We start from the raw sequence: 21,554 nt of genomic DNA on the forward strand, positions 1-21,554 counted from the left end.
AGAAGTCTTGCCTAGCCTGCCTGGGTTTTCCCTCTGGGGAGTCTGTTCCCACGGCATCGGCTAGCTCTGCCCTCCCCCCACCCAAGCCTCCGAGAGGGCGGGGCCCGGCTGTGCCCACAGGAGAACGCAGTGCCAGGCAAGCCAGTCTGGCTCTGAGCCAAGGTCCGGAGCCCAGGCATCTGGGAACCCGCACCTCAGCTTCCAAAACCTTGGGCCCAGGAGCCCTCTCACCCCTACGTCCAGGCTATCCACACTACCCAGGGTCGGTAGATGATGTGGGCCCACCGAGAAAGGGGGAGGTTTCCTCCAAGCTCCGTCAATACCCGTACAAAGAGATGGAGAGGAGAAAGGTCTGACAAAGGCACTTTGAAGACCGACAGGTCGTGGGGAGGGGTAGACAGACTGGGTCTCGGTGGCCGGGCGGGTCTGCAAGCACCGACTATCAGAGCGCCCCCGCCCCCCGCCCCACCCCGCTCCAAGAGCCCAGCCCGAAAACGCTGGGCGCTAGGACCTGGGAGGAGGGGGGTGTGTTGCGAGCCATCAAAGTAGGCTCTTTGCTTGCACGCCCGCCGGAGACTAGGGGATGAGGTCACTGAATGGCTGCGCCCCCACCCCCACCCCGTCCTCACTCTCCCCCCGCCCCCCCCCCCGCCTTAGTTGACCTAACTTTCTGGCCCTGGCTCCTCGCTCCTGGCACCGATCCCTTCCCAGGTCTCCAGATCCTAGCCTTGGCCCCCGACCCAGACCCGCCCCCTCTACAACCTGGAAAGCGAAGAAGCATCACACCCCCTTCCCAGGACCCCCTCCCAGGAAAGATTAAGGTGTTGGCCTCCCAAGGTGGCAGGGGAGCCAAGGGGACCAACGCAACCTCTGTCTTGCGCCCCCAACCCCGGAAGAGCTAACAGCGCGGGTCTTACGTAATGCCTGGCTCCGAAGTCCCCAGAATCCGCACGGCCCCCAGAGAAGCCGCCCGGACGCCCGGGCCCCTCACAGCTCACCAGCTCTGTGCCTGACGTCACTTAGGAGCCCTCGCCGCGGGGGCGGGGGCCAGCGAAAATGGGCAGCGGGGTTTGGTCTCTCTCTAGGAGCACCCGAGAAAGGGGGGTGAGGGCGGGAGGGTGAGAGGGAGGGGACTGGCCTGAGGGAAGAGGCCAGGGGAGGTGGGACGCAGAGAAAGGACCCCAAGTGCCGTGCCAGGACGAAGAGGGCCCTCGGGTGGGTGCTGGCTCGGGGGCTGGGGGGCGCCTACCTGCGCCCCGAGAGGCCCCTAGCTCGGGGTTGCTCCAGCGCAGCCCGGCGCTCCGCGTTTATTGCTTGTCAATCGCAACCCCCGGTCTTAAAGCGGCGAGGCCTTCTCTGCGCGAAGGGGCGGAGACCGAGAGAGGAGGGGAGGGGGATATAGATGCCGCGGGACCACTCCGAGGAAAGTAGCCTTTCCGAGCAGCTAGTGGGTAGGCCGGGAGGTGGTGGTCTGGGAGACACTGCACAGTCCAGGATCCACCCTCCTCCCCAACTTGCTTTCTACTCGGGGAAGCAAGGACTGGGACCTGTACCTACTCTCGGCGCCCAGCGATCCCTTAAAAGGGCGATGGTGAAAGATTACCCGCCCCCTTCTCTCAGCTTAGACCCGCGTTCCAGTTCCAAGCGTGCCTCACCTTTCCTCATTATCCTGCTTCCCAACTGGATAAGGGAGCAGGAGGAGTTTAGGGAAACCCCCAAAGAGCAAGAGACGCACCCCCGTAGGGCCTCGGGCTCAGGGGCAACTTTTAAGGATTCAGTGGTGGCTACCTGGATCTCAGATCCTCTCGGCGAATTTCCAAAAATAGGGGGAAACGTTGAGACCCTATTTCAAGCCTGGACCGGAGAGCTGGTCCACACCTCTGTCTACGGAGTACAGAACGAGATAACCCTTGCTCAGAGTGCCATCTCAAGAAATAAAGAAAGACTTAAATCCAGTTGCTCGCCTTCGCCCGGCTTCTGGCTCCACCCTAGACCTGCACTTAGTTCTGGCCTTGGAATACAGGAGGCTTAGCCCCAAGACCACCCTTCGCTAAGCGCGCGGAGCATTCGGGGCCAGCCGCGGTACTACTCTGGCCGCAGTATCACCCAACCTCTCCAGCTGCCCTCTAGAACATGCAGGGCTCCTAAGATCAGAAATGAACTTCATCCTGGAAACTTGCTTGGAAATCTCAGAAATGGGTTTGACTTGGAAATCCATCCTGGAAGAATGGGACTGATCCCCGGGTCCAGGAGACTCAACTCGCCCCTGAGCTCCGGAGAGCATAGGTTTGGGTATCGGTAAAAGGAAGAGGCACAGAACCAGGCCAAACTCAACTGAAAACCCTGATGTTTTTTGGTGTTCTCTGCCCTTGTTACTGAGGAAGGAGAAGAACGTTGGTTAGCGACCCCAGATGGCGGGGACTGGAATTGCAGGCTTCTGTCTCCAACCAAAGAGCTTGCTGGAGCACGATGCTTCCAGCCCTCTTCTGTCTTCAAGCCAGAAGATCCTCCTAATTCAATTCAGGAAGAAGTCCCTTTCCCATCATGAAGGCTACTGTCCACTCTCACCTGTCCACCTCTGGGCAGTGAATCACTTGGCTATATGCGTTTGGTTGGGAAGTGGAAGGATCTTGAATCTCTCCAAAATATTAATTACTTCTTCTCAGTCACGTGACTATTACCCCATAGCAACACACAGCAAACTTTCAGTTTCACTCAAGGTCACCAGGACAAGGTGGGATCCCAGATTTTGGCCCTCTAGGAAGGTGGAGCCCAATTCGTTACCCTTACAAGCTGCTTCCCCCCATTAGTCAGTCAACAAGCATCTCTCTTATAAGGGCCTTACAGAATGCCAGCTCCTCACATCTGTTCAGAATCTTACAATTGATATATTGTTCGATTCTCACAACAGCCCCATGAGGTTACAGAGAAGGGAGAAACATTTCCTGATACAGAGTAGGCTGCTTTTATTCTGTTCTAGATAGGGTGCCAGGTTCAGTGATAGTGAGTCAGATACCAGCTTCAGCGCCAGCATCAGTGATTCCTGAAGGTGGAGATCAGGGAGGGGTGGTGTCAGACACAAAAATCACTTTCTGGCGGTATAACTGAATGTCATAACAGAGGTGCAGTAAGTGTTCTAAGCAGGGCCCCAAAGGAATGAGGGTGCTACTAGTGGGAAATAGAATTGCTGGGGCGGGAAGCAGGTTTGAGGGGTCCACAGTGCATCCCATGGCAGTTAGGGGCTGCCCCTCTGGCCGAGGGATGGGGGAGTTGGGGGAGTAAGGGGGAGTGGGGGAGTTGGGCGGGGGGCATGGGGGGAGTGAGGGGAAAGAGTCCTCTCCGTCTGGGGTCTGTATTTAGCTCTGTCTTCCTCCCTGCCCCCGCCCCAGAGGCCACAATGGTGCAGGCAGTGTCTCTGCTTCCCCTAAAATCAAGGTTTTCCTCTGGCGGATATTCATTCCAAGGCTTTGGGATTCAAGGCACAGAAAGAAAGAAAACTCGGAGTGGGTGTTCTGAAGGGTGCTGTATTGAGTGATGTTGCACTTCCGGTGATGACCAGCAGGGGCCGCCAACAGCTATCCCCAGTCTCTGTTTCTACACCCACCCACTCCGATCTCTTTCCCCGACCCCTGCAACTCGCCAGTCTTGTTCTGGAAGCCTTTTCTATTGGCTGTAGCTCTCAGTAAAAAAATAAATAAATAAAGTTTGGAACCGTCACTGTATGTATATTTATGTTTATGTATTATATTTATGCTATTGAACTAATATGTATATTAAAAATCATTCACGCACCAAAAATTTTTCAGGATTATTTTTTAAACTATGAATAGAAGTTCCAATATCTTCTTACCACACCCTAAAGGATCATCTGATGCACCCCTAGGTGCATTCCCCACTTTGGAAACCAAATTTCTAAAGAAAAAGCTGCGCCCCTACCCTCTCTTCAATCCCAGTCTCAACAGGGCATGTAGACAGGTAGCTTTGCCTCCTCTCCAGGACCAAACCAAACCCTCCCTGGAGGACCAAGTGTCCTGACCACTTGCTCCCGTCGCAACCTCAAGACAGCCCGAAACGTCCTCCACCATCACCACCACCACCACCAGACACACACCAACCTGCCCTGCACCCACGTTAGACTGCTGGTCTGGAGGTGCAAAACCTCTCCCGAAAGCAGCCTCCTGGCCCTCCTCTCCACTCCCCACCCCTGGCCCAACACTCACACTTTGCTCTGCCTCCTTGCTTTACTCTGCCACAATCCCATGGGGTGGGATGTTCTGGAACTAGACAGTTCTGTGCTGACATCCTGGCTCCGCCACGTGGTGTACATGTCCTAGGCCAGTTACATAACATCTCTGAGCCTCAATTTCCTCATCTGCACAATAGGGATAACAGCCTCCACCTTGGGAGAGGACATAGAGTGGCTGCCACAGTGCCGGGCACACAGAAAGTGCCCCATAAATGTGCTTCCTTTCTGGGAGTAGGTCTGAGTAGGCGCTCACTAGGTGCCAGCTGGGAAGTGGGTGGTTCGCCTCTGTCTCTGGTTGTCTGATGTACCCATAACTGGCCTCAGGTCCTCCTGGGGAAGGCGGTGGTTCACCCCAGGGCTTCTGAAGCCCCAGGTATCTGGTGCAGAAAGCATGTCCCCTTCCTGCTGCCCACACACCCATTAGTGGCATCCTGCCAAGCCCTATCTGTGCCACCCACCTCTCTTATCCTCTTCGTCCAGTGCCCAACCAAGGTGCCAAGGACTTTGCTGTGGGGACCATGTAAGGGGCCCAGGAATAAGTAGCTTATCACTAGAGTGAGGACGAGCTCGCAAAAGGCAGTGCAGACCCTGGGAGTGGGAGGAAGTCCTGCTAGCCAACCCCAAAACCCAGTGTCCATTGCTGGAGACGCCAACAGTGCCTTTGAGTGCCCCTATAGACCCTGGACAGGGCAGGAATGGGGGAGGGTCAAAGATGAAGGAGTGAAAGGAGGCTGGGGTTAGGATAAATGCAGGACATCTTTTCTTTCCCCTGAGTCTAGAGCATCTGCTTAGTCACAGTTCACCCCACTGGTTAAATTTGCATTCTTCGATTTTCAGAGACCTTGCTCATAGTTTAAATTTTATCCTACAATTGTGGGCTGATGCTCTGAGCTCTAAACATCATCCCCACCAGAGCCACCATTTGTAAGCACACTGCCAGGCACAGTTCCAGTCTCTTTACATGTATTAATTTGTTTGAGCCTCATAATTGCATGTTGAGGCGGGGAATACTATCACCCCATTTTACAGATGAAGAAACTGAGTGCAGAGAGGTTAAGCAATTTACCCAAAGGCATTACGCTAAGTGGTAGAGTTGGGATTTGACCCAAGGTCATCTGGCCTCGGGCTCTGCTATACATGCTGCACCTCACTTCATAGCTACTATTATTAGCTTCATTTTATAAATGAAGAAACTGAAAGCCAGAGAAGTTCAATGACTTGCCCAGGATCACCCAGCAAGCTAGTGGCAGAGCCAGGCTTAGTAGGTTTGGTTAGTAAAGAGATTTGCTTAGTTTTCCATCAATTATTCTTCAACTTACAAAAATATGATAGCTCACAAAAACAGCTGAACTTAAATAACATGTAAATTTGACTTAGATTAAGATTATACATATAATCATCAGCCTTAAAAGAAATAAATACCTAGAAACAATTTGTAACCTTTCTTGCTAATCTTTAGCTGTTATCCATCACAGCTTAATCTAATCTTGAATTTATCTAGACTTGATTAAAATACTTTTACTAATGCGCCCTAAATCTTTTATTCACTTGGCATCAGATACTGGATTGAGAACAGCTTAGCAGCTGTCAAGGGCACCTGGCGGGGGATGCCACAATGCAAGAGCCTTCTGGCTTTCGGAGACCGCTTTCCTCCTCCCACACAGAAAACTCAGCCTCTTGGCCTTGGTTTCCTCATCTGTAAAATGGGAGGTTGGGGCACAGGGACTAGTTAACTAAATTCCCTTCCAACTCCATCAATCTGTGTATCTCAGGAGACCACTTTCCGCTCTGCTCATAAAGGAGATAAAAACCTTCTTGCCAACAGGGATATCCAAGAGGTAACCTCTTGATAGATATTTCTTGAAATGTTCATTATTGCACTAAATAAATACCTATTTCCACACCTGTGAAGTTCTTTGAAGACGGTGAATGTATCTTATTAACTGCTGTAACTCCAGCACCTAGCGCAGCGCCTGTCATCAAGTGGGTACTGGTTAACACGGGTGCAGGCTCTGGGTGCGGGGCCACGCAAAAGAAGTTTGAAAAGCTCCCCAGGGGATTCCAACGGACAGCCAAGGCTGGCAATAAGTGCATGTAAGGGATCGTCAGCAGGAGATGTGGCCTGAGGCCCTTGGTCATTAGACTGGGGCTGGGGCGTGGACAGGTGAGGACTGCTGGGCAGCTGGATGCAGAGACAACCCCCAAGGCCTCTTGCCTGAGAAGGTAGCTATGGACTCAGGGCAGCAGGAAGAGCTGAGGGAACCCAGAGGAGAGCAGATGAATGTGCCCTCACACCCAAGGGAAGAGAAGAGGCCGCCAAGAACTGATGGCCCCATCTGTGCTCTCTAGTGCCCACCCTGCAAAGGGGGCTTCCATTTGGTGTCTGAGGACGCGGAGGCCCAGAGAGGTCCATGACTGGCCCCTGGCCACGCCCAGCTGGGGGCTCCAGGGTCTCTGGTCCTCGCTGTCCCTGGCACAGCCTCTGAGAGCAGGGGCAGAGCTGATGCCCTCAAGAGGAGTCAGCTCCGTCCCCTCACTCAGGGGAGAGACGGTCCTCTCCTTACACAGGGACATGCAAAAACAGCTGATCCGCATGATGAAAGATGTTTCTTTTTATGAATTTTAAGTTATATATATGTATATAATGTTTCATCAGACATCTTTTTCTTTCTTTTCTTTAATCGAGGTACAGTTGATTTACAATGTTCTGTTAGTTTCTGGTGTACAGCAAAGTGATTCAGTTATATATATATTCTTTTCCATTATAGGTTATTACAAGATATTGAACATAGTTCCCTATAGAGTCGGCCCTTGTCATTTATCTATTCATCAGACACTTTTATTAAGTCAACGTCAAATTCCTTCCTGCTTCTCCTGGGTCTGATGTGAGGCTAACATCCCTCTTAGAGGCACCCCCATTTGGAGGCGGGAGCTGGGAAAGGGACACATTAGGCATTTGTTAGTTTGTGATACCACGATAAGGGAGCTGTCCTCCTTCTCCTCCTGGGTCTGGGGATCACAGGACAGGAGGGAGTTCCCTGCCAGCAAAACTTCAGTCAAAACACCTCCTTTGGGCTTCCCTGGTGGCGCAGTGGTTGAGAGTCCGCCTGCCGTTGCAAGGGACACGGGTTCGTGTCCCGGTTCGGGAAGATCCCGCAAGCCGCGGAGCGGCTGGGCCCGTGAGCCATGGCGGCTGAGCCTGCGCATCCGGAGCCTGTGCTCCACAATGGGAGAGGCCACAACAGTGAGAGCCCCGTGTACTGGAAAAAAAAAAAAAACACCTCCTTCTCGTTCCCCTCTCCCTGCACGGGCCTCAGGAGTCTCGCACGACCGCATCTCGCCACTGCTCCGCTGATGACGCAGCATTATCTTGAGATAATTGTTCAAGTTTCTTCCTTGTTGAATGGTACAAAATATCTCTGAAATTAACAGGAAGATATTTTTACATAACTGGTTTAACTTGTTGCTTTAATTAAATATTACCTCATCTCATTTTATTTTAACTAGGAGTTTAAAAGTATTATTTAAAGAGTCTTTGAATGCTTGTAACTAAGAACCAACAGAAAAAATTAAATTTAGAATACAAATGATCTCCTTAATTTCACCGTTTTGTTTTTTGTTTGCTCTAAAACATTACTGAACTTTTGGTAAATATTTTGATTTAAGGTATCTTGGATCTTGTTATTTGGTCATCTAAGACTCATTATTTCAATACAGGGGGAAAAAAAGATTTAGCAATTTCTTTTTATCTTGCTAACATGTAAAGTTTGCCATCCAGTCATTTGAGTGTGATCCCTAGGTCCTCGGCAATATGTATTTGCATTCACGTTATTTCTGTTTTACTGCAGTTTTGAAAAGCATATAACGTGCCACCAATCGTCATGTAATTTTTAGATGATGTAACTATAGCTATCAAATTGATATTAAGTAATGCCTAATACTGTGATATGTAAACTTCATGAGATCTTCATTTTCACATTAAACGTGAAAAAATAAACTTTAAAAAAATTTATTATTATTTTTTAAATTCCCACCAACAGTGTATGAGGATTCCCTTTTCTCCACACCCTCTCCAGCACTCACCATCTGCAGCTTCCTCGACGATGGCCATTCCGACCGGTGCGAGATGACACCGCGCTGTAGTTTTGATTTGCACCTCTCTAACGATTAATGATGTTGAGCATTCCCCCATATGCTTGTTGGCAATCTGCATACCCTCCTTGGAGAAATGTCTATCTAGGTCCTCTGCCCATTCCTGGATTGGGTTGTTTGTTTCCTTGACATTGAGCTGCATGAGCTGCCTGTAAATTCTGGAGATCAACCCCTTGTCACTTGCTTCATCTGCAAATATTTTCTCCCACTCCGAGGGTTGTCTTTTCATCTTGTCCATGGTTTCCTTTGCTGTGCAAAATCTTCTAAGTTTCATTAGGTCCCATTTGTTTATTTTTGTTTTTATTTCCATTTCTCCAGGAGGTGGGTCAAAAAGGATCTTGCTGTGATTTACGTCATAGAGTGTTCTGCCTATGTTTTCCTCCAAGAGTTTGACAGTGTCTGGCCTTACATTTAGGTCTTTAATCCATTCTGAGTTCACCTTTGTGTATGGTGTTAGGGAGTGTTCCAATTTCATTCTTCTACATGTAGCTGTCCAGTTTTCCCAGCACCACCCATTGAAGAGGCCATCTTTTCTCCATTGTACATTCTTGCCTCCTTTATCAAAGATAAGGTGACCAGGGCTTCCCTGGTGGCGCAGTGGTTGAGAGTCCGCCTGCCGATGCAGGAGACACGGGTTCGTGCCCTGGTCCGGGAAGATCCCACATGCCGCGGAGCGGCAGGGCCCGTGAGCCATGGCCGCTGAGCCTGCGCGTCTGGAGCCTGTGCTCCTCAACGGGAGAGGCCACAACAGTGCGAGCCCCGCGTACCGAAAAAAAAAAAAAAAAAGATAAGGTGACCATATGTGCGTGGGTTTATCTCTGGGCTCTCCATCCTGTTCCATTGATCTATACCTCTGTTTCTGTGCCAGTACCATACTGTCTTGACCACTGTAGCTTTGCAGTATAGTCTGAAGTCCAGGAGCCCGACTCCTCCAGCTCCATTTCTCTTTCTCGAGATTGCTCTGGCCATTTGGGGTACCCTGTGTTTCCATACAAATTGTGAAATTTTTTGTTCTAATTCTGTGAAAAATGCCAGTGGCAGTTTGATGCTGCTCTCTGATCTGATCTCCATTGATTAGTTTTGCCTATTTTATTTTAGTTTTGCCATTCATATAAATGGCATCAAACAGTGTGTTCTTTTTGTGTCTGACTTCTTTCACTCAGCATCACGTTTTTGACATTTCTCCATATTGTTAAGCATCTCAGCCATTTGTTCTCTTTTCTTGCTGAGTGGTACTCTTCCTTTGTGAGATGTATCACAGTTTGTTTATCTTTCCCCTGTTCTGGCCATTTGCATTTCAATCCACTTTTTTCAGCCACATTTCCTGCTGTTCCTGATCATTGTACCTGTCCAACCCTCTACCTGTTTGACTCCAGTGGCCTCCTGGATAGTCTTGCACTCTCACATCCCCCCCCACCCCCCCCACACACACACCTTGCCTTTGCTTGTGCTGTTCCTTCTGTCTGGAATGAGCTGTTTTCTGCTCCTCTGCCCAGCAAAATCCCCTCTGGGGCCCAATTCTGGCGATTCCTCTTCTGTGAGGCCTCTCTGGTCCCATCCCTGCCCTGCCCTGGACTCCTGGGGCTCTTGCTCTGCTCAAGCGGCTGTGACGGCGTTTAGGGGTCTTCTGGCAGGTGATGCCCATGTCTGGCTCTTATGCTAGACTGAACTCCAGCAGAGGGAACAGTGCCTTACTCACTCCCTGTCCCATGAACACTGCCCAATGCCTGGAGGAGAACAGATGCCTGATGTTAGTTGAGTGAACACATGATAACTATCTTGCCTGAGTAACAGAATATGAAGAATCAGGATGTGAATTTCACTTCCTTGCACATTCCCAGGGGGATGAGGGAGGGCAGCCCAGGCCACCCCCCAGATGGGGCCAAAGCATCTGGGGAGGGATCAGAGAGTCTCAGAGAGAAATGGTGGGAGTCAATTCTTGAGCCTGGCTCTTCCTGTCTGAGCTTGGTTGGAGCATTCAATACCCTTTCCTCCAAGCCTGAGACTCCATCCAAAGGAGACAGGCCTGGCTCTCTCCTCACAGCCCATGGATCTGAGAGCCTCAGACTCAAATCTTTCATCCCAAGGAATCTCTTTGATGATGTGGGTATTTGGGCTAACCCATGGGAGGCTGGAGGGGCTGATCCCATGCCTGGGACACAGTAGGTCAATCTTCTTGATGTCCCTCCCATCCTCTTTGTCTTGCCTTCACTCTTAGGCCACAGGCCTCAACGCAATCTGGCTAAGCCTTTTGGCTGGGTCCCAAAGCAGAGTGGAGGAACAGATGCTCTAAGAACAGCTCTTGTTTTTGCAAAGGGGAGTGGTCTGGAAAATTCCAGACTGGGAGTCCTCAGGGCCCTGCTTCAGTGCCAGGGGTCACTTGGCATATATATTGCACAATATTTATTGAGCACCTGTCCTCCTGGAGGGGTTGCAGCCACTGGGACACACCAGTGAACACAGCAAAGTCCCCTTTCTAGGAGCTTCAATTCCACTCACACTATTTTTGGGGGGATAAAATTTTTACTGAGATATAATTCATATACCATAAAATTCACCCATTTACTCTGTACAATTCAGTAGTTTCTGGTACATTCACAGAGCTGTGCAACTGACAACCACGATCAATTTTAGAGTATTTTTATCACCCCCCCAAAAGAAACTTCATGCCCTTTAGCATTCACCTTCCATCCCCCGACACCGCCCCGCCCTAGACAACCAGCAATCGACTTTGCAAGGTTCAGTTCTCTACTACATAATTCCATTATAGCTGAATAACATTCCATTTCATGGCTGTACCACATTTTGTTTATCCATCCATCAGTTGATATATACTTGGGTTGTTTCCACTCTTTGGTTATAATGGATAATACTGCTATGTGTGGACATAGTTTTTCATTTCTTTTGAGTCCACACCTAGGAATGGAATTGCTGGTTCATATGGTAATTCTATGTTTAGCGTTTTGAGGAACAGCCAGACTGTTTCCCACAGGGGCTGCACCATCTGTTCTATGCACTCTTATTGAGGGAGGCCTCCCCTGGGCCAGACCAGAGTGGGAATTAGTAAGCTGACTGTCATTTTTCCTGTAAGGCAAAATACCAGTAATTTCCAGACCAGCATTTCTTTTACCAGCCTCAATTTAAGATGATATTATTTGCATTCTTGTCATTTTAATATTTAGTCTACTAATGAGGGCTCAATGTATAACCTACTTAATTTCTTAACACGATAGCTACATTTTCTCCTAAGTCACCACAGACAACTGTTTCCTCCAGAACCTTCCATCCTGGGCCACATTCTCAGCCTGAGGGGATGCCCGGTTCTGGCCAGACGAGCTGGAAAGCAACAGGAGGGAACTTGTTGGGGTGATGAAAATGTTCTGTATCTCGACTGTGGGGTTGATTACGTATTTGTCAAAACGCATCCAATTGTACATTAAAATGAGCGGAGTTTTGTGTTTAAACATTTCTATAAAGTTGTTTTTCAAGTTACTTTTTTTAAGTAGGCTGAAGTCAAATTGCGAAGGACTTTAGATGTCATGCTAAGAAGATTGGGCTTTATCCAGGAAGTAATGGGAGGCTTATTAATCAAAGATTTTTCAGTTTGCTTTGGTTTGGTAGCAAGTAAAAGTCCAACTCAAGACAGCTTAAGCAAAAGAGGGAATTTCTCTGAAGGGTCCAGGGGCAACTCACAGAATTCAAGGCAGATTTGGGGCTGAAAGCCTAAGGAGCCTTCCCTTAGCTTTGCCTCCCAATAACCCTGTGGCCGCCATAGCTGAGGACACTGTGCTCAGAGAAGTAAAGTGACTTATCCAGGGATGCACAGCCAGCAGGCAGCATGGTAAGCTTGGAGCCCAGGTCAGTCTGATGCTGATGCCTGTGTCTTGACTGGAGCGGCAGAGAAGAGTTCACTCGAAAAGGTCCCTGGGAGAAACAGAGCCAAGCAGATGGAAGGAGACTGGGAGTGGGGGAGGGGCGCAGAGCACGGCCAGCAGTCTTGCTTGAGTTAAGAGCAGTTGTTGGACCAAGGGACTGGGAGGTGATGGAGGGGGACTCAGGACTGCAGATGGCCCGAGGCCTGAAGGACAGAGAGGCATGTAACTGGCTGGGGGTAGCTTTCCAAGAAGATGGGCCTGTTTCTCCAGATCCAAGAGGGTAGGTCTCAGAACTTCTCTGAGGCTGTCTCCTCAAATGAGGAGTTAACAATGCCTGCATGGGTCATCAATATTACAGATGCTGCAACAGAAAGCTTCTCCTGGTACCCAGCACTGAGCAACTGCGATGATTATCAGTTATCAACAATATATAACTCTATATTCATAGAGCTACTGTTATTGATAATAATATTGAGTCCTTTATGCCTCCTCCTGCAACCTGCTCACCCTATCGAGCATTTTCTCTTATTCTGGGCCAGGAAAGAGGGGAGCCGAGCACCATCCCTCAGAACTTGATGGTTCCTGGAATGAACTGAGCCCGGAAGAGTGAGGGACTGAGGGCCCTTGGCGCTGGAGGAAGAGCCCAGGGGTTTGTAAGGGCAGCCTGGGTTCTCACAGCCAAAGCTGCAAGAGGACACATATTCGAGCTCTTTCGGGGATGGGGGCATCAGCGCTGGGCTTGTGCCTAAGTAGGATAAATAATAGCCTATTTGTTGGGATTTGAGGTACACTGGCCCCTAGATCTCTCCTCCCGCCTTGTACTATGGAATTTTATCATAGGAATCTCACTGCTTTTTCTGGAGATTCTCGGCTCCATGGAAATGTAGTCCTGGTCTCACTTGGCTACTGAGCCATCCTATAAACTTCTGTGACATTGACATTGAGTTTCTCACCCCTTCCCCTGAGGGAGAAATGTGAATGGGGGTGGGGGGAAAGAGCGCATCGGGGAGTAGAGGGGCTCACACACGCTAATCACTTATTTGTGCCGGGAGCTGTCCAAGGGCTTCAGCTACATCATCCGACTCAATCCTCACAACAGCTCTGTGCTCTAGGTGTAACCAGCTCCATTGCACAGACAAGGCTGCAGAGACTCAGGGGAGATAATGTCCCTTAATCAAGGTCACACAGCCAGGAAGTAGTGAAGTCAGGATTCCTACCCAGAAGCCCCTGCTCTTCCTACTGTGCCCCTTCTGGGAGTGGGATGGGCATGAAGAAGCATCAGCCTACATTTCACAACCTTACCCCAGAAAAGCAGTAATGTTGTGCAGTTACAGGGGCCCTGACAGGCCACACAGCCAAAACTCTGTGACCTGAGGCAGCCCAAGGCCTGAGTTCATCCCTCAAGCAGGCAGCCAACACCCACCACCCTTCAGAAGGCTCTGCAGGTCATCCATCAGGAGCTCCAGAGCGGCAGGGCAGGCCGGGAAAATACCCAGGATGAGCAGTGAGGTCTGAGGTCCTGAAGACAGAAACCTCACCTTCAACCCCCCACCCTCCGCACGCCAGAGGCCTAGAAGCCAGGAGCAGGGGCTCTGAGGCCTCACAGCAGCCCTGCAGGGAAAGGAGGCCCCCTGGAGCCAGCTGGATGGGAAGGAACGCCTGGTCTCTCAACATAGCTCCCCTCCCAACCCTGAAAATAGCCTCTGGGAAAAGCACAGCTCCCTCTCAACCCCCGAGACAGTTCCTCTCTAGATCTGTAGGCTTGGAGCAAAAAGTTACCCAACTCCTCCGTGCCTCTGCCTCTGCCACCCAGGCCTCTGGGCCTCTGGCAGGGACTGTGCCCTGGTCAGGACAGCTGGCAGCCCATGTGCTTCCACCCCCACCCTCTCCCTGTTCCCAACTCCCAGGTTATGACACAGGGGCAGGAGAAGGAGGAGGTGGAGACTTAGAGGGAAAGGGGACCTGGATGCCGAGGAATGTAAAGGGGCTGGGAGGTCCTGACCAGAGACCCTTCTGCCGTGCCGCTCTGCACCTGCCCAGCACCATGGGAATGTCTGCTGGTCCCTGTCAGCTGTGCTCTCCAGGAGCTTGGGACGGAGGCTGGCACCAAGCGCCCCTCCTCAGGCCATTAAGGTGAGGCCAGGGCAGCCCCCTCTGCCCGTCTGACGGCCAGGACAGCTGCCAGAGCTTCCTGTCCCTGCTTTGGGGGGTGGGGAGGAGAGGCGTTCCTGGTCAAGAGAGGGTTGAGGGTCTCAGGGGCTCCGGGGGTATGTAGCACGTGTATGGGCATCAAAGTACGTGAATCACTGGGTGTGCCTGTGTGTTGCCAGCACGAAATTCTCTGTGCACGGCTGGGTGTGCGTGGGGATCCTCGGGCTAGCATTCCTGTATGCAACTGTGTTGGTCTTTCATTTAACATGCAGTATTGAGCACCTACTAAATGTCAGGCACTGTTCTAGGTACTTGTGATACATCAGTGAACAAAACAGGCAAAGAGCCCGGCTGTCATGGTGCTTACGTTGGTGGAGCGGTGGAGGGGTTACTGCTGGGGATGAAGACAAGAAAACATAAGCATAGAATATAGTAAGTTAGAAGGTGCGGTGAGGGGGCGGGGGGAGTAGAACAAGATGAAGGGATGAGTTGCAGTGTTAAATAAGGGCGTCAGAGTAGGGTCCATTCAGAAGGTGAATTTTGAGCTGACTCCTGCAGGCGAGGCGAGGAAGTTGGTCATACGGATATCTGGAAGAAGGCTTCCAGGCAGAGTGAACGGCATGTCTGGCATTGTTGAGGAACAGCAAAGAGGCAGGAGAGGCCAGAGTGGGGTGAGGAAAGAGTCACGGAAGTCAGTGAGATTAGGGAGCTGACCAATGGCTCTACGGCGTCCTGGTGTGTTCATCTCAGGGTGTGCCTCCCCGTCCATCGCCAGGGTCCCCGTTTACCTGGTGCTTTGTGCTCATCACTGCGCACGGCCAGGTGTGCACCATTCGGCCTGGGCACCTGGAAGTCCCTTATGGCAGTAGTGTACCTGTCTATGTCCCAGTGTCTGAGGGTCCCTGGGTCTGAGCGTCCGGGCACCCCAGCTTGCCCACCCCGCCACGCGTCGGAGGGCTGGGCGTCACGTGACCGCCCCGCCTCTTTCTGCCCCGCCCGCTCCAGACGTCGGCTCTGCGCTGCGCCTGCGCATTCGCCCTGCCGTGCCTGCGCTGCTGCTGGTGAGACCTGACGGGGCCGTGGGGAAGTGCAAGTGCCGCAGCGTCTCAGGCCCAGGGCTGCCCGTTGGCTGCCCAGCTTCGGCCAGTTCAACAAGTACATAGAGAAGCTCTTCAACAGCAGGTGGGCAGGGAGGAAGGGAGGGGGAGGGGAGGAAACAGACACCACCTGCCCCCGCTACCCAACCCTACCCCACCCCACTCCCTGCGCATCGCAGCCCGGAACCGGGCTCACAGAGCAGCCGCATGGCCTCTGCAAAGACGTGTTCCCCAGCATGAAGTCCAAGAACGCTCAGAACTCTAATGACGCGAACAACCCTAAGAATACTCCACCAGCAAACGCTCCGAAACCCCTATCAGCGAACGCCACGAAACTCCCCCGACAGAACACCACGAACCCGCCACCCCGGAACGCCGCGAAACCCCGACCAGCAGCCTCCTCCCGGGGCCCCAGGTAGGAGAGCCTGGGCTCGGCTGGCACCAGTCAGGGGCCTCGGAACTGGGGGCAGGTTGGGCGGGAGCGAAAGGAAGCCCTGAGGGCTGGGGGGAATCCAGGGCCCCGGGGACTTCCTTCTCCAGGCTGGGCTTTGACTTCCAGAAGCCCAACTCAAGTCTCCCTGCCCACCGACCCTCTTTATATTCTGAGAGGGGCCCAACTCCTGCCCAGCCCGGCCCCGGTGAGAACAATAAAGAGAAACGGAATCTCTGTTGCTTCCTTGACTTCTGTGGGCCCTGGGCAAGAAGGGACCTGTCCTTGGAGAGGGGAGAGGGGTTCCTGGAGCTGCTACAGTAGAAGGAAAAAGACCTCAGCTGTGGGGTCTTCCCTGCTTCCTCCCTGCGACCCATCCACCTTCCCCCACCTAAGACACTTACACCACTCCGGGGGAGGGGGCGGCGGGGGGGCCCTAAACAAGAGGGAGAGCAGAGGTGAGAGAAGTGGGTCCCAGCAACCTCGGGGGAGGAGCTTCAGCCAGACCCCGCCCCCCAAGTTTCTGCCCCGAGCAAGGCAGCTTTGATGCCAGCCTGGGAGGTCAGGGTTGGCACAGGAACAAGCAGCCCCCCAGTGTGCAGAGCATTAAGGTCCTGGCTTTCCCTCACCCCCGGGGACCCTCTCAGCCCCTCTGGCTGTGAGCAGAGGAGGGAGAGGGCAGGAGCTCAGCCAGACCTGTCCCCGAGAAGCTGTCTCCCCTGGGGGCAGGGGCAGAGGCCCCTTCCTGATCCAACTGTCACATTCAGGTATGTCCTGAGCAGAGTCCCGATTCCTGCTCCTGGGAAGTAACTACACCTCTCCCAACCTAGAACCCATCCCCTTAGCTGCCGGGGAGAATTCTGGGACATAAGGCTCCATCATCCAAACTCAAGCTCTATTCTCCTGCTGAAACCAGCCCCCCTCCCGGACACCCCCTTGGATGTAAGAATCAGCCTGAGCCATGCGCCTGCCCAGTGGCGGCATCCTCTCCAGCCTTTTGCCTTTCAGGGCCTAGTTCCACTTTCAAGTCGTTTGCACACACCAGACAGCCAAGACTTGAGGGGAACCACAGTGTGGTGTCGTTGCCATGGGGTCAGTGTGAGGTGCTGAGCCCAGAAAAGTGGACCCCCTCATCCACCGAACCCACAAGCCCCATCTCGTCAGGCAGGACATGTAGGGGAGGCAGAAGGAACCATTCCAGGAACCAAGAAGGTTTGAATTCTCTCACTTCTCCCCCCACCCCTGCCATGACCCCTATCCACAGGCGCTCCCAGGCCAGGAAAAGAGGAGAGAGACAAGGTCACTCCCTCCCAGTCGCAGACACATCAGCCCATCCCCACCTATTCAGGATGCCTGAGAAGGGCGAGGATTGGCAAGGGCCACTGGGACCCCTCGCCAGTGCAGGCCTCCCCGGGCAGGATCATGGTCCTCACCCTCCCAGAGCTGGAGTGTGCAATCCACTGACTGGACTCCTGGAGGTGGCCGGAGAGCTCAGCCAATGCAGCCTCCTCCCTGGAAGGCCGAATTCCTCCTGCGGCCTCCCCTCCTGCGACTACTTAAATAGCTCTTACCTCCAGGAGTTAACTACCTCTCAGGGCAAGTCCTTTCCAGTTTTCTGGTTCTTCAAAGATGAAACTTATAGTCAAGGAAAGCCTGCCTTCCGGAGCCCATCCCTCTGCTCGTCTGTCCACCATGCTTTATGGAAGCCTCTGGCTGGCTGCAAGTCTGCCCTGCAGAAGCTCCCGTCTGCTAGCACTTTTCTGGGTTAAGGGCCATGCTAAATGTTTTACATGCATTATTTCATGTCCTGCTCACTACAACCCTATCATTCAGGTTATGTCCTGGCCCCAAAGCACACAGGGAACGTGGCACATCCTGGATTCTAACCCAGGTTCATCTGACTCTAAAGCCAATGCTGTATCCCTGTATTAGATTGCCATCTGCTGTCGGACCTTGGACAAGCTGCTGGACCTCTCTGAGCCTCGGTTTCCTCCTCTGTAGAGCGAGGATAACAGTTTCTCCCCCCTCACAGAGAGGGTTAAATGTCCCTGGCACACAGAGGCTCCTTTTCCCAACAACCTCACGTGACACCATCTCCAGACCCCTCCCCACCATGTCCCCCTCCTCTGGCCGTGCTTCTGCTGGGCACCGTGCCGTGAGGAGGCGCCCTTCGACCGAACACGCACAGTGACACACCTCTGACTGCCCAGAGGAGGGCAGCTCCGATGCCACAGGTGTAGCTGGTGACTGTCTTAACCCCAGTCATTCCTCGGGGCTGGGCTGTCGCGCCTGCCCCCATGCCAAGGACACTTTAGTATAAATGAGCACTTCACCTACTGCCTAGGCTATAGGAAAGCATTCATGGGGGTGCATTTGGGGGCAGGGCTGCCATCAAGCCAATGATCAGGAGAGTCTAGGGATGCTGAAACGGGATGATTCAAGCTTCACTGACTTGCTGAATGAACTTGGGGGAGTCCCTGCCGCCCCTTGGGCCGCAATTTGCCCCTCTGTGAAGTGGAGAGGTTGAGCTGGATGGCTCTGATGACCCTACGGACGTTCTGGATCATTCATAACACCCTTGTTTCCCTTCTCCTCCCCCTTGCCTCCCCCTTTCTTCCTGTGCATTTGGCCTGCTCCTGCCCCCGACCTGGGGTCCCCAGAGACACAGAGAATGAGGCTATGACTTTGATGTGCTTTATTTAGCCTGTGTGGGAGCAGGGAGCAAGCTGCGGCCCCAGCAAAGGGTGCGGAAGGGCGAGCTGGGCCGGCACTGCCCTGGAGTCAGAGGGGCAGGAGGTGGCTTTACGAGTCCCTCGGGCTGAGCTGCCTGTGCGGAGAGGGCAGAGTGTAGCAGCATGAGTGGGGAGTCCTCGTGCCCTCGGAAGACCTCAGGCCAGCCCTAGGCCCCTGTTCTCCCCCACCCCTGACACATACCCCGGTTTCCGCCCCAGGCATCTGGACACACAGGGCAGGGAACCAAGCCCACCTGGGGGGAGCTGCATGGGGGGAGCCACACTCCAAGAAGTCCAGCGCGCCTTCTTTGTCTCTTTTCCCATACCTGGGAGGGGAGAGGTAGCTGGGGCCAACGCTGTGCCGGGATGCCAGCTCTCCGGCCTCGTGCCCACCCCTCGGCACCATCCCGCCCGGGGCACAGGGGCCCAGGCCAGATCAGTAGAGATGCTCTGCTTTCCCAAGAGCGTGAAAGGGTCTAGGGCAGGGGTCTCTCGCCCTCTCTCGCACACACCTGGGCCTGGTCAGCATGTTGATGTATCTGCGGAGCTCTGCTGCGTACTGGGCCATCTGCTCCGGCGTGGCATTGTCCCCCGGGTATACTGGCTCCAGCGGGGCCCCCCGGGCACCCAGTGGTGGTCGCAGCAACAGAGCCACGCCCGTGGACAGAAGCAGCAGGAAGAGGCAGCGGTGAGAGGCGGCCATCTGAGGGGCAAGGAGCAGGGAGACAGAGGCAGCACGGAGCCCACCTGCCCAGCCCCAAGCCCGTCACCCATTTCTCCAAGCCTGGGACGAAGAGCAAAGGGCTACTGGGACCTGACCACCCCTCCTCCTAGAGCCTGCCCTGGAGAGCACGACGGCCCCTCTCAGGAGCAGCGCAGCAGGCGGAGCTCAGCCAGGGCCCGGGCAGAGCAGAAAAGTGTAGCAGAGAAGGTGGGGCCGTGGGGCAAGAGACACAGGACTCATGACATCCAGGGCCTGACGGCTCTGAAGAGGCAGGTGCGGGGTGGGAGTTGGAGCAGAGGGGCTGCTGGGAAGTAGGGGCACGCCCGCTCCCCTTCAGTTTGGGGGCACACAGAATGAACTTGTGAACCAAAGGGCAGGAATCCATTGCCTGTTGGTGTGCTGCCCTCCCACCCTCCCCAGCCTCCCCACCAGGGGTAGACATGCTGATGCGGGTCCTGGAGAGAACACCACAGCCCCTGTCGCTGTGAGCAAGAGGCCAGCCACACGCATGGACTTGTGTTCACAGCCACCATCCCCTGCCCCCCGCACATTTGCAGTCTTCTAGTCAGCGGCAGGCTGCTCTTCCAGGGTGCTGGATTTGTCCAGATGTAGAGCCGGACCCACGTAGGACCTCAGGCCTCCGGAGGCCCCCAGCCCTGCAAGGCACCGGCTCCTTCCCCACGTCCCAGCCCGAGCCCCTCAGAGCCCCCCGACCCCGAGCTCAGGACAGGCTGAGCCCACTTACCCTAAATCCTGAGGGAGCGGCTGCTGGACCAAGCGGGTGCCTGCCTCAGGCTGGATGGATCCCCCTGCCCTCGGCCATAGCCCTTTTATAGTCCTCAGCCCCCCAGAGTCCCCGCCTCCTGTCAGCCTCTCTCACTCCCCAGCCCTCAGCCCCTCCTCCCACCGTCTCCCTGGTGCCCACAACGCCAGCGCTAGGGCCAGGTACAGGAGGGGAGCAGGGAAGTGTTCTGGGTGCCACACGAGCGCATAACGGGTAAAAGTTATGGACAACAGTCTCCTGTAGGCCCCCCTCTGCCTTCGGGCACCAGAGCAGGCTTAGTTCAAGAAGGACGGGGTTCTGGGACATCAGGATAACTGGAAGGTTCTGATTACAGGCCTGGGAACAGCTCCACCTGCCTCCCAAGGATTAACCCAAATCCTCAAACAGATTCCCTCAGGGCAGAAGATTGAGTGTGGCTCAGAGACTCCAGGGATGAAGACTGGAGACTCAGGACTTCCTTTCCAGTTTGTGATTAGAACAAGACGGGAACGGGGGAGATGCTTCAGGTAACCAGGGAATGTGGAAAGGAGTGGGGACCCAGGCAGGGAGAAACCCTCTCCCTGGCTGGTGTATAGGATGCAGAATGAGAACTGATGTGCCCCGGGGGGAGGGGGTGCCAATATCTAGTAGCCGGTTCCCAGCACCCCCATTCCCGGGAAGTGATAAAAACCAGCATCATTTGGAAAGCCTTGAATTTTCCAAAGTGTTCCCAGCTCAGTCACCTCAGTGAGTTCCTTCAACAACCCATTTTACAGATTCAGAAACTAAGTCTCAGAAACATTAAGTAACTAGCCTCAGGCCACATAACATAACAGGGTTTGAAACAAAGTCTGACTCCAAAATCTGGACTCTTCTAAGTAGGGCTGTTAAAATATTGCTATAATTTCCTGATTTTTGGCTGAGAAACATGAGGCTCACAGAGGCGAAGACACTAGCCCGAGATCACACAGTTGTCCAGGACTCAAGTTCTGGCTTAGATTCCCAACCCCACCAGTACCAGCAGCCCCACCCCCACCCCACCCCCAGGAACCTCTGAGTCTCCCCTACTCAGCGTCCCTTCCCCAGCCCCCTGCCCCCTCCCCAGCTCAGGCCAAAGAGCACAAGTGACTGTCTGAATAACTCAAAGAAGCCTGAGTAGGGAGCAAAGGACTTCTCACCCCTGAGGTTCTGCTGTCCCAGATCAGGACACCAAAAGAGTGTGTCAGGAGAGGATTTGGTTGTGGGGCGGGGGGTGGGGGTGGGGGGTAAGGACTGGAGGTGATGCTGCAGGGACCTGAGCTTTGCTTTTCCTCAGATAATGAGGATTATAATCAGATAATAAAGATAATGAGGATTAAGGAAGCCTCAGGAGACACCAGTGTTC

The 21,554-nt window shown here is 53.3% G+C and overlaps 2 protein-coding genes and 1 long non-coding RNA gene across 6 annotated transcripts in view; 1 reads left to right on the forward strand and 2 right to left on the reverse strand.

Annotated features, from left to right (window-relative positions):
• The window catches only part of MPP2 (MAGUK p55 scaffold protein 2), a 38,996-nt gene extending 37,673 nt beyond the window's left edge, over window positions 1-1,323 (reverse strand). For 2 of the 3 annotated variants that reach the window (XM_060136065.1, XM_060136063.1), the window contains exons 1-2: window positions 1,250-1,271; window positions 918-1,081 (exon numbers count right to left, since the gene is read on the reverse strand). The gene's annotated coding sequence lies outside the window, so the exon portion shown is untranslated. Of the gene's footprint in view, window positions 1-917; window positions 1,082-1,249 lie in introns of all 3 variants that reach the window. The other variant, XM_060136064.1, reaches the window with a different exon arrangement.
• A 14,163-nt stretch (window positions 1,324-15,486) lies between these two features.
• LOC132512069 (uncharacterized) lies at window positions 15,487-16,184 on the forward strand. The gene is made up of 2 exons (XR_009537813.1): window positions 15,487-15,606; window positions 15,701-16,184. It is a non-coding gene; the product is annotated as an uncharacterized LOC132512069 (long non-coding RNA).
• Window positions 16,185-18,641: 2,457 nt separating this feature from the next.
• On the reverse strand, window positions 18,642-20,221 carry PPY (pancreatic polypeptide). 2 transcript variants are annotated; one of them, XM_060136132.1, is made up of 4 exons: window positions 20,153-20,221; window positions 19,196-19,386; window positions 18,938-19,009; window positions 18,642-18,778 (listed from the first exon to the last, which is right to left on the reverse strand). In XM_060136132.1, exons 2-4 carry the CDS (start codon window positions 19,384-19,386, stop codon window positions 18,754-18,756), a joined length of 288 nt encoding a protein of 95 aa, XP_059992115.1. In that variant the 5' UTR covers window positions 20,153-20,221; the 3' UTR covers window positions 18,642-18,753. The 2 variants fall into 2 exon arrangements, with proteins under 2 accessions (XP_059992115.1, XP_059992114.1); XM_060136131.1 differs by having other exon boundaries at window positions 18,754-19,009.
• Window positions 20,222-21,554: the final 1,333 nt, after the last annotated feature.

Source organism: Lagenorhynchus albirostris, chromosome 20, assembly GCF_949774975.1.
Source record: "Lagenorhynchus albirostris chromosome 20, mLagAlb1.1, whole genome shotgun sequence".
Classification (NCBI taxonomy): domain Eukaryota; kingdom Metazoa; phylum Chordata; class Mammalia; order Artiodactyla; family Delphinidae; genus Lagenorhynchus; species Lagenorhynchus albirostris.

What these genes read in the sequence shown, in the direction of transcription:
- PPY (XM_060136131.1), bottom strand. Translation starts at nt 19,386, where the DNA reads ATGGCCGCCTCTCACCGCTGCCTCTTCCTGCTGCTTCTGTCCACGGGC. An exon ending in AACATGCTGACCAGGCCCAG is followed by an intron (nt 19,010 to 19,195) that starts GTGTGTGCGAGA and finishes CTCCCCTCCCAG; the next exon opens with GTATGGGAAAAGAGACAAAG.